At 37.0% G+C, this 12,710-nt stretch overlaps 2 protein-coding genes across 8 annotated transcripts in view; one reads left to right on the forward strand and one right to left on the reverse strand.

The window, feature by feature from the left end:
* The window catches only part of LOC117423540 (mediator of RNA polymerase II transcription subunit 12-like protein), a 104,189-nt gene that overhangs the window by 30,881 nt on the left and 60,598 nt on the right, over positions 1 to 12,710 (forward strand). The gene's annotated exons all lie outside the window — the stretch shown is intronic.
* LOC117423545 (P2Y purinoceptor 14) lies at positions 4,788 to 8,143 on the reverse strand. The gene is made up of 2 exons (XM_034039513.3): positions 7,878 to 8,143; positions 4,788 to 6,086 (listed from the first exon to the last, which is right to left on the reverse strand). Exon 2 carries the CDS (start codon positions 6,076 to 6,078, stop codon positions 5,077 to 5,079), a length of 1,002 nt encoding a protein of 333 aa, XP_033895404.3. The 5' UTR covers positions 6,079 to 6,086; positions 7,878 to 8,143; the 3' UTR covers positions 4,788 to 5,076.

A 12,710-nucleotide genomic window follows, 5' to 3' on the forward strand; every position in this document is an offset into this window, starting at 1 on the left:
TCCTGGCTGTCTTTGTTTATTGATTAAGGGCACTGCCAAAGGGTTAGACCTATTTAGAGTTCCCAGGGGAGGTTCACTAATGCTCAAGGAAAAAAACTAAAAAAAAAACCTTTCTTATGCTTTTTTAACTTGAATTTTCTTTTGTAAAAAGCTAAAATGTCCACTGTCTTAGATTGCATGCTGCCATGAACATTTAAACATAACATAATATATATATATATATATATATATATATATATATATATATATATATATATATATATATATACAGTGCCGTGAAAAAGTATTTGCCCCCTGTCTGATTTTCTGCATTTTTGCACATTTTTCACATTGTATTTGGTCAGATTTTTTTGTTGGCTGTAGTAATATATAGAGGGAGTCTGAGAGAAAAAATGACACAACAGTTTGGTGCTTCTTTCATTTGTTTGGTGTGCAAGGTAATCAAACATGCAATCTTCAGGTGTAAAAAAGTTATTGCCCCCCCTAGTTAACTTAACCCAATTAAAGGGATAATTAGGGTCAGCTGTTTGAGTACTTTGGTTAATAACCAGGCCTGATTTGGGCCAGCCCTGCCAAATATAAATCTGACTAACTTTGGCCCTTACCATCAGAGTGACGTTGTCAGCACACAGGTTCTAGAGCAGGGGTGGGCAATTCCGGTCCTGGAGGGCCGGTGTCCCTCCTGGCTTTTGTTCCAATTATTACCAATTATTGGTCTAATTAAGTAATTTAGAACACAGTTGGAACAAAAGCCTCCAGGACCGGAATTGCCCACCCCTGTTCTAGAGGCACATCATGCCATGAACAAAAGACCTCTGGAAAAAAGTTGTTGATGCCTGTCAGTCTGGAAAGGGTTACAAAGCCATTTCTAAGGCTCTGGGGCTCTACCAAACCACAGTCAGAGCCATATTGTCCAAATGGAGAAAGTTTGGGACTGTAGTGAATCTTCCCAGGAGTGGCCGTCCTGCCAAAATCTCTCCAAGAGCAAGGCGTAAAATCGTCCAGTAAGTCACAAAGAACCCTAGAACAACATCCAGGGATCTGCAGCCCTCTCGCCTCGGCTAAGGTCAGTGTTCATGACTCCACCATCAGAAAGACACTGGGCAAAAATGGGATTCATGGCAGAGTAGCAAGGTGGAAACCATTGCTCACTAAGAAGAACATGAATGCTCATCTCAAGTTTGCCAAAAAGCACCTGGATGATCCTCAAGAGTTCTGGAACAATGTTCTATGGACAGATGAGTCAAAAGTGGAACTTTTTGGTGGACATGGGCCCTGTTATGTCTGGCGAAAACCAAACACTGCATTCCACAGTAAGAACCTCATACCAACGGTCAAGCATGGTGGTTTGGGGATGCTTTGCTGCATCAGGACCTGGACACCTTGCCATCATTGAAGGAACCATGAATTCTGCTCTGTATCAGAAAATTCTACAGGAGAAATGTCAGGCCAACCGTCCGTGAGCTGAAGCGCAGCTGGGTCATGCAGCAAGACAATGATCCGAAACACACAAGCAAGTCTACATCAGAATGGTTGAAGAACAAGAAATTTAATATTTTGGAATGGCCTAGTCAAAGTTCAGACCTAAACCCCAGATTGTGACAGGACCTGAAACGAGCAGTTCATGCTCGAAAACCCACAAATGTCACCGAGTTGAAGCAGTTCTGCATGGAGAAATGGGCCAAAATTCCTCCACGGCGCTGTGAGAGACTAATCAGTAACTACAGGAAGCGTTTGGTTGCAGTTATTGCTGCTAAAGGTAGCGCAACAAGTTATTGAGTCTAAGGGGGCGATTACTTTTTCATACGGGGGAATTGGGTGTTGCATAACTTTCTTTAATAAATAAATGAAATATGTATCAAATGTTTGTGTTATTTGTTTACTCAGGGTCCCTTTTATCTAATATTAGGTTTTGGTTGAAGATCTGATAATATTCAGCGTCAAAAATATGCAAAAATGCAGAAAATCGGACAAGGGTATTCAAGAGGAGCGGTTAGACTGCTAAGGGCTGCTGAGTAGAAGGAGGCAGAAGGAAGGTGCTCTGCTTCCGAGCAGTACTAATATTAAGTGCTGTGTTAAACCAGTTTGTGTTTGTGTTGGCAGGTAAACGGCTTAGCCGTCCTGCAAGTTAGTGAGGGAAAAACTTGTGTAGTAAGCGCTCCAAACGGAGTTAGGTTTTGTTTTGTGTTTTTGTTTGTTTTTGTGTTTCATTAAAATATAGTGCAACTGCGCTTAAAATCAAGTTCTTGTGTCCTGGGTCGTGTTTGTTTTACAATATATATATATATATATATATATATATATATATATATATATATATATATAAAATATATATATGTATATGTGTATATGTATGTGTGTGTGTGTGTATATATATATATATATATATATATATATATATATATATATTTAATTTAACATAACCCCCCTTCACTAGATCTTCACCACCACTTATAAGTTGGATGCTGAATAGGAAAACAACTCCTATTTTGAATCTACTGCTATCATCATTTATAAATACAGATTTTAGCAGGGTGTGGTGGGTGCCCCGCCCTTGTGTGTATTTTGTGTTTTATGTTGTATGTGGTGTGTTATTGTTGGTGCACGGGATGTGTGTATATGTGTGGGGAATGTGGCTGGAGCCGTGAATTAAGCCGCAGGTGTATAAATAAGGTGATCACTGGTGTTAGCGTGGTTAGTGTGTTAGGAGTAATGTTGGTGTGAGAGTGTGTGTGGTGAAGTGTTTTCGTGTTCTGTGCCGTTCGTCCTGTGTTATGTATGTTATTTGGACCAGTGTGTTTTGGTTAGTGTTTGTACCGTTTTGTTTTCTTAATTTGTTTGATTAAAAAGCACAGTACCGTGTTTAAACTTGCCTTTTCTGCCTGATATTCTCATCCTGATATTCACCAGCCTGGGATGTGATGTCATCCTGTCACACAGGGTTATAACAAATTTTCGAAACAATTATACATATTAAACATTGTGAACAGGCTGGCTTGTGGTGACATCAGGCCAGGAAGTAAACGACAACAGTTTTGTGAGTGAATGCGCTGTTGCACCGGTTTATTGTAAATAAAAGTTTTAAACAAACACAAAAGACTTGCACACAAAACTAATCTGTACATTGGCCAAAACAAACAGACAAAACACAAAACACAGCGAGCACTAAATCAAACAAGTTTCGCGCTGGTGTAAAGCCAGCACGCATAGCAATTGTTATATTCTTTTAGTTGCAGTCCTTACTGTCTCACTCATTCCACCTCTGAACACCCAACCCTGTGTGTGTGAAACACTCACTCTTATGCAGTTGTGCTTAGACTCGATTGCTAATTAGTCATTCAATTGAATCTCAGCACAGTCTGCACAAAGTGATTGTGCAATCCCTGTGCCTAAATAGAAATATACATTTTAAAATCACCTGTGCTACATAACCCACACTTACATATAAACATCCTACATACAACATAAAACACAAAATATGCACAGGGGCGGGGCACCCTGTCACACACATATATGCTATTTGTATATATATATATATATATATATATATATATACAGATATACATATATACATACAGTATATTGCATTCTGGACTGCTGCTTTAATGTTTTATTTATAAATGGGAACTATGTGTAGATAGCACCACCTGCTGTGTGTACAGGGAGGCGAAAGGAACTTCGAAACAACCAATTAACAAAACAAAGAATTAGATTTAGGCATTGACCTATTTTCAGACTTTTATAAATCTAAAGAAGTATTTTAACCCTATGGAATCTATAGAAATATGTCGACCATAGAATCCTATAGAAACAGGTCATATTCTATGTACCATAGAAATCGGTAAAGATCTATTGATTTAAAAACATACAAAATATACTGAATAATCAAGCAAATCCTCTGTCACCATTGCTGCTTCAGCAACTACTAATATCTCATAAACCATTTCGGCTTCAAATTCACATTTTCAGTGTTATGGAATCTCCTCTGGCAGTATTGGACTGCACCCCTCCCTTTGACCTGTGATCTAAGGTACTGTATAACTTGATGGCATAGGGATCACAAAGACCTAACTCTCTGAGATATTGGCTATATACACGTTGTACACAGCTGTATTCTATGATCATTAATGGCAGTTTTTGTATGAATGCTAATAGATAGTTTTTGCTTTCTATAATATTTTTTTTGTATAGCTTGCATAGCTAGTATTTTATTCTGATTGCTGCTTAGAATTTGACCTACTATCAATTTCTCTGGTTCCAATGCTTGCTTTGTGTTTGGATTGCATTAGTATTCATTTATTCCAGGTGTCTGGGAGGAGTTGGTGTACAGTACTTGGGTACTTGCAGGTGACCCACACTACACCACAAGTAAAAATGAATAGCTTTAGGTTCTGGTCCTGTCATTTTGACGTAAGTCTAATTCTTATAGAAAAAAACTCTCTCACCCATAAATGTCAAGCTTGCTCACGTGCTCTAGTAGCTTCTCTCTCTGTAGAGTGTAGTCATGCATTCTGTTTGTTTCAACAATGTTGTGGTCACTGTGTCTTGCTTATGCAGTTCAACTCTGTTAAGCTAGCTGTACATCAGTTCTAGGAAATAAGGTCAGCAAAAACAAACCACTACATACAAGAAAAAGAATAGTGCTAATTTAAAGTACAGCACTAAACTAATATATATATATATATATATATATATATATATAATATATATATATATATATATATATATATATATATATATATATATATATATATATATATATATATATATATATATATTAATCCCAGTGTGACCAATGTAACGCAGCTACTGTACCTTTAATATTCTCTTTTCAAACCTTTTTACATATCTGTATACATTTTTACAGAAACATAATATATAGTACTTATCATATTTGATCTTTGTTTTAAATAACAAATAAAACAGGAAAAAATGGAAATATTGGTATTATACAACTGGAAAATAACCACTGTTCAAGAACAGGCAGTGGTGTTTAGAGGTATTGATTTCCATTTAAAAAAACAGGCTGTGTACACTTGTTAAACACTGAATGCCTTAGATTCTGAGCAGTAAACCTCACAGTATGCTTTCACTGTAAGGAGCAGTCAGGGACTTTCTCTTAGAATCGGATGCTTTCTTCGAAAGTCTTTCTAAAAGCAACTCCCGAAATGACTTGCACATGAGAAAGTAAATTACAGGATCGAGGCACACGTTCAGTGCTGATAAGAGCAGAGTGCCTTCCTTTATATGGAACAGTACGTACTTGGTCTGCTCGCTGAATGAGTCGACAGTTTGACTTAAGGTGTAGAAAATCCTGCAAGCATGGTATGGCACAAAACAGATGAAAAACACCACCAGAAGACTGAAGATGTTCCGCTTGGATTTCCTTCTGCTTTCTGTGTTGTCCTGTCTGAACTTTTTATAAGAATCGTAGATTGTCTTCGAAATTGAAGAGTAACAAAAAAACATCAGCACAAAAACAACCCAGAAGGCAGCTATGCAGGCGTAGTTGGAAACCTTGTGCCACTGCACGCCCAGGTCAGTCTTGAGTTGAATGCATTTCTTTGAAGTGTCTTCGGTGGCCTCTTTGCTGGTTAAAATGATGTTTGGTACCAGAAGGATCATCATAAGAACCCATGTTGCTGTCGACAGTGCTTTGGAGAACGTGACATTCTGAATGATCGAGGCTCCGGGGGGTTTCACAATCTTGACATAGCGCTCCAAACTGATCAGCCCAAGGAAGATGATCCCTGTGTACATGTTTAAATAGAACACGACGGCTGTGTAACGGCACACCACAACCCGCAGATACCAGATCCCCAGGCCGAAGTCATTGACAATCTTGAAGGGGAAAGACGCTGTCATGAACAGGTCGGCCACCACAATGTTTTTGAGATAAACTATAAAACTGGTCTGGCTTGGAATTTTGAAGAAAATCCAGGCTGCCAGGCAGTTCAAAGTGAGCCCAGCCAGGAAAATACAGCAGTAAAGCAGGGGCAACACTGTCTTTGTGAAAACACTGTTGTAGTTGGAAGTTGTGCCGTTCATGCTTGAATTCGTAAAGTTTCTAGCGTCCATGTCTAGCTCTAAATAAAAACAAAATGATGGGTCAAATGTTTTCTAGCCAATAGTAAGTTCATTACTTTTTCCTCACATTGATTTAAAACTAAAACTGTGGTCTATACAAAGTGATACATTATATATATATATATATATAGTAGATGCCGGTTATTACCATCCTGATAAAGACAACTTTCGGTTATTAACAACATTTTCCTAGGAACCAATCCCATCCCATAGACTTTAATGTTAATGGAGTTCTGGTATTAGCAACTGCACGCTGCTTATTGACAGCTTAATTACTAGTTGCCAGTGCTACAGAGCGCACGAGAACACACTGACTTTGCAACTGTGTATTTCTGGTGGACTGAGGCAGAATCGTGGCTTTGAAACTGGCTACAAAGCTGCATGCAAAATTGAGATGTATTTCCAGTGGGAGGTGGTACATTGTAAAAAGCAGACAACGTTGGACAATTTCTTATTTTAAAATGATGTTCTTTAGAATTGACTAAGTACAACACATATTTTTTTATGTTTGCTTTACAATTGTAGTACATCGTTGTGTAGTACTATTTAAGCCTACTCCCTTTTTTGTTTTACACTGTAACATTTAAAACACATACATTTCAGTGCCATAGTTGTACAACTACAGTAGGCCTATATATCCTTGTTCCATATAAATACACTTGAAAACGGAGGCTTTTCGCATATTGGCAACTCTCAGTTAATGACATCTTTTTGCTGGGAACCAAGGGGTTGTTAATTAGCGGCATCTACTGTATGTATATGTGTGTGTGTATATATATATATATATATATATATATATATATATATATATATATATATAATTTTTTTAATGCAAAGATAATTCTGAAAAACTGTGATTTAAGCATATGAAAAACATTAATAAACTCACCAGTTTCTTAATAAAAGACAGCACAGCAGGTTTACTTTTTCTTAAATCTCATAAGATTATTCCAACAATATAAAAATCTTTTGCGATAACATTTTGTAGTATCTTTGATTACATGATGTTAAATAAGATTATGTTCATATAGTTTATTTTTTTTTTTTTTTTTATTATGTCTCAATCCTAAAATGCTCCCCTTGGTCCCTTCTGAACTTGATGTGCTGAATTTGAGTCACTGTCATTGTCCTTGGTGTCTGATCAGTAGGGCAAGTTGAATTAACAGACTGTATTAAGAACTGCAAGCCCTTCTGCCGCACTACATATGACATGCAGTCAGTGACTCACAAAGACTTAGATGGTTAACATCTTTGATTACATGATGTTAAATAAAATATCTAAATTATGTTCACATAGTTTTGTTTTTTTAAACAATGTCTCAATCCTAACATTCTAGGTGATGCAAAACTATTGGCCATAGCTGTATAGCACTTAAAGTACACAGAGTGGTAAACCACAGTCAAGCAAGGTATGTCACAAATATGCAGTTTCTCACATTTAACCATGATAAAACCAGCATTAGATACACAGAACCCAATTTTGTTACATTTATTACTTTCTGAAAAAAATATTCTAATGACAATTTAGATAGAGCTTTGAGAATCAAGCCCATAGTATAAACATGGAAAACTACAACATTACAGCGCAAATCCACCATACTAAACTTCTGTAAAGGCTATATTTCAGTCAGTAATACTGCTTCAGTACACAAATAAATAAAAATATGCCAAGGAACCCAAGAAACCTGTAATGTTGTATCAAAATGGTTGACAAATGCAAACTTAAAATGTTGAAAAATAAAATCACTCACAGACATACAAATCAAATAACTACAATAACTATCTCTTACCAGTGTCCTTGATTTAGTAACAAACGTCTTTGATTTTGATCTTACTATCAGGTTTTTCCATCTCTGCTTCTCTGGTTCTTTGGTATCACCGTTCATACTGTTACTGTGGAGCCTGCAGAAATTGAACAAGTATTTCTTACTAACATTATTGTTAAAGTGGCTGGCGACACGTAACCCTGTTAAACTCTTCAGAGAAAGCAGCTGCTGCTTTAATCTTCATCAAAAGTCGTTAAACTTGGAACTTCTTGAGACTGAAATGTGCAGAGCTGCAGCTGTTTATGTATTCCCATGACTAGAGACTGACCTTTTACACAGAAAAAAATAAAATAAACACTAATAATACTTCATTATTTAAGTGACTTCTTATAGCAGATGCAGTTAGATATAGCTTCCAAACTGTCCAGGAAATAATATGTTCTGATTTTCTTTGTTTTGATTTTGCACTGGTCTCTATTTTGAGTCATGGAGGTGTACCAGAGAGACTTTGGTATTAGTGGCTGCTGTCCTGTTTTACACACAAAAAAAGAAAAATTGTGTTGGAATCATCCATAATTTTAGCTGGGCTACAGACACAATTAAACTACGCTTTCAAACTTTTAATAATACCAGTGAAGGCACTGGTGAAGTGGTTGTCTACTAGAATACTGTGTTTAGTAGTCGGATTAATACAAAAAGGAGAGAGTACAGGGGTCTTGGCTAAGTAGATTCAGTTCCCTCAGCCTATCTTCTCAGCCAGGCTCATTCCCTAATGCCCTATGATTTAGCCTTGTTGTTCTTCTTTGGACCCTGTCCAAGGTCACAGTGTCCTTTTTTTGTGTCGTGGGGATCAGATCTGAACACAGTGTTCCAAGTGTGGTCTCATCAGCGAATTATATAACCTCATCATAACCTCCTTTTGATTTGTTATCAAAAATGTAAATGGGCTGGCAAAATCCACGGCGGCAATGTCAAAGCCATTCCTGCATGTAAATTCACTCACCCAGGAAAAGCCTTGCATTTGGAGGAAAGTATTTAAACGTTGTATCGATCGCTTGCAGTATGTCAGTCAGAAGCAGCCCATATGCATGTTTGTCATGAAGTCACATTCGGCTAGATTCCCAAATCGTCATTAGCGCAATTTTTTTCTGAGTGGAGAAAACACCAATTAAACTTCTAACACTAATAAGAAACAACATAATACTCCATTCAATCCCCTGAATTAAAAGTTTTAGTTAGGCATAGGCGCAGAAAGACGGTCCATGCTCTTTACTTGGTGCAGAAAGCCAATGTAAAACTGTGATACATTCTTTCAAACTCATGAAACGTTCTCTTTGAACCATTTCCCGAACCCTAACCCTATCCTTAAATACGATTAGGGTCCGGGTTAGAGTTAGGGCTTATTTCAATCTTGAGCTCAGTATTCTGTCAGTCGGCCCGACGCTGTAAAGCCAGGCCCCTCTTTATGCACTTTGTTTATTCCTGGGTTGGTAACTTTATTAAATTGGAGTAAATGGCTTTGAGAATTTAGCCCGCTGTGTCTAATCTGTTTTTATTCTGTAGTTATTTGTCATGTATTTGTTTATTTTAGTATTTAGTAAGTTTATTCCTTTGCATTGTCTTTCAATAAGCCAACGTTGATGGATTGTATTTGTTTTAAAAGTCCTTAAACATCACCAGCGCAGTTCTAAACTGTCAAAAGATTTGTTTTGTCTTTCTTTACAAATACTTTTTGCATATAGAAATGGAAGTAATCCCTTTTTTTAATCCACTGGTAGTGATAATAAAAGAGAGTTCTGACTCGGAGATATGAATCTAAACATGGCTTGGCACTGGCACTGCATCCTGTGGTTTCAATAATCAGGCTCATTTATCAAATGTTGTGTAATTGTGGTTCTTTTCATGCAATATCATTTGTATATTGACATTTGTCAAGAATTTATATAATAATAATAATAAAAAAACACCAAAACAAAACAAAGCAAAGCAGAAATCCAGTACACAAGTCACAAGGAGATTCATGTGATATGTAAGTGACAGAACGAAAGCAGCTTCTTGAGGAAATGAGTTTCACAAAGAGGTGACTTTGGACTGTACTTGAAAAATTACCACTGCGTTTTATCCACAGTTTAGAGAGCGATGATTTCCTGCCAACTTCAAGTGGGAGGAAAGATTAAGCGTTTTACAGATCACAAAGACTTTCTATTAGCACTAAGTGCTACAATGTCCTTTTAACTATCCGAAAGATGATTTAGTTAAAAAAAAGCAGCTGGGGAGTATGTTTAAAGACACCATTAGCCTTATGACTGCCAGAGTCCTGACTCATAATACATCCCTGCAGTAGTGAACTCCTCAACATTGAAAATACAGACGTCTCTCCAGGGAGCTGAAGGTCTCATAAAGGGAAAAACAATTCAGAATGTTTCATTTTTTTAGAATTGTGTTGCTGTGGTTTTTTTTTTTTCTGATAAAAATCATGCTAATGACGATTTGAAGTAAATAGTTTTTGAGAATCTAACCCCATGAGTCTTCTTGAGTGTATGTTTTTAAAGACAGATGTATTTCTCAAGAGAAAGTAACATCTAAAATGTGCTCCATTTACAGTATTTCCTTTACAAGATCCCAGTATCCCTGAAGCTGTCCAAGCCATTTCAGTTACACTTGAGTTTGGAACATACTGTATATAGCAGAGCACTGTCTCTCAACCAGGGAACCCGACTACAACTCTGTGAGCCACTGATATAGTGATGATGATAATAATAATAATATTAACAGCAGTAAGAGTCTTAAGAGTGTCAGCTGGTATGCATAATGTAATAAAATCAATGTGATGTTGTAGCCCTCAATGATGGGAATCAATGTGTTACTCTTACTGCTACACTGCAGTTTAATATGCTTTCTGTTTCTCCCTGTCTATACTGTACAGTGTGCACAGCATAGCTCCTTACACACATTTTGTTTTATTTGGCACTGCCTTGGTACAGTATAAACAATATCTAGAGCTCTTGTTGTTCTGTGCAGTACTCTTTCCTAGATAGTGCAGGTCTGTTCTATTTCAAAGGATATGCTGTACGGACATGGTTGTTAATGGTGTTCTTGGACTGGTGGATTTCATCTACTGTATACTATGCATTTACATCAAACATGAGGTTTGTAACCAGCTGCTCTTTGAATTAAACATTGCAACATTGCCTCATTTATAAAATGCACACTGTACAGATGTAATGGAGCCCACTCTCCGCCCTCTCTATTTCAGACACTGCAAGAAACTTCACTTCAGAATATGAACTTTGTTAATTCTTAATCTAAACCCATAAAAGCTATTTTCAGACTGAAACAAAGTATTTAACAAACGAGAGGAGCACTTCTCTTGCCCAGGTGTTGAAAAAAAAAAAAAAACTTTCTTTATATTTTCAGCTCAAATTTAATTCGAAAATGACGTTTACGCAGATGTTTATGGTTTGCTCTGTCTTTTATTTGCACTTTTATAAGACTCTTGTTTTTGCTCGTGAACATTTAAAATGTATTATTATTACAAGAAAATATGAAGTAGTTGCAATAAGAACCACAGATGATTACAAGCAACAAAAAAAAGAAACAATGAAAATGTAACTTGAAGTTGCTTACCGTAATATAAACATCCAGAGTTACTGTAGCACGTTATTAATCAGATATTATGGTATCCACCAATGTTTATTGCCATTATCCAGTGTTAAGTTTGTATACAGCTTCAAAAGGTCATAATGACTCATAAAGAGACAAAGTGTGTTGGGGCATCTGGCACTACCAATTGCTTTGGCTAATGCATCATGTTTACAATGCTTAACTAAACCCTTGAGGCCGTTTTTGGACTAAACTCTACAAAAGTCGCTCAAAGGAGGTCTGACTCTGTTTCTCTAGGGAACCACACTGTGTGAGTGTTGCTGCTCCGAAGTTTAATCTAACTGCTTTCAGGGAAATAGTAATCAGTTTGGTGACTATGTGGCACCATAGTTGTTATTATTATTATTTATTTCTTAGCAGACACCCTTATCCAGGACGACTTACAGTCGTAAACAAAAATACAGTTGCTCACTGAGTACAAGCTCTGTTATTTGAAGAGAAGGGTGAGTCTTGTGTGAGTGTGGCTCAAATACTGCTGGCTATGGACCCACAGGAAGGGGAGCGCACTGTTGAAATAAATAGAAACTTTGAAACTTGAAGAATAAGTGTGACTAAGAACTTTTTTTATTTATTTATTTTATCCTCGCCTGGCTTAAAAAAATATTTCTATAAAACTCTAAGTCTAAATTTAAATCTACAACATTGTACTGTACTTGACTAGGCAATTTAACATTGGTTTTATGAAGAAAAAAAAAAGGCTTAACTTGGATGAAGAATATCCTCTGTATATAACGCAGCTGATTTCGGCTTGCCCTGTTATTTTAGAAACTTCTACAATAAAGTCATTTGTGATGTGTGTGGGCCAGCTTTGCAGCCCTTGAGGTAAATACAGTGCTCTGTAAGCACCAGGCTTGCCTGGCTCATCCTTCCTGATCATGTACTGTAGGACTGCTACACATACCAAGAGAGCACAGAACTATTCAAATAAGCTAAACTACATCACCAAGCACAGTATGGAAGCAGTGGCTTGCTGTAAAACCTGATCTATGCCTGACCAGTTTCTTCCTGCTGAGGGCGCTGTGATGTAAAGCGAACATTATCTGAATGGTTGTCTGTTTGGAAACAAGGCACCACAACCAGAAACACAACAAAGATTGAGGATGACCTTTAAATATATTATTATTCTTTTTTACTGTATTTTGCGTTCTGTGATTTGTTGATGACAATGCTACAGCTTGAGAGGGGAAACTTTGT

Source organism: Acipenser ruthenus, chromosome 17 (assembly GCF_902713425.1).
Source record: "Acipenser ruthenus chromosome 17, fAciRut3.2 maternal haplotype, whole genome shotgun sequence".
NCBI classification, from domain to species: Eukaryota; Metazoa; Chordata; class Actinopteri; order Acipenseriformes; family Acipenseridae; genus Acipenser; species Acipenser ruthenus.

Excerpts from the sequence above, each read along its gene's own strand:
- LOC117423545 (XM_034039513.3), bottom strand. The coding sequence starts at position 6,078 with ATGGACGCTAGAAACTTTACGAATTCAAGCATGAACGGCACAACTTCC.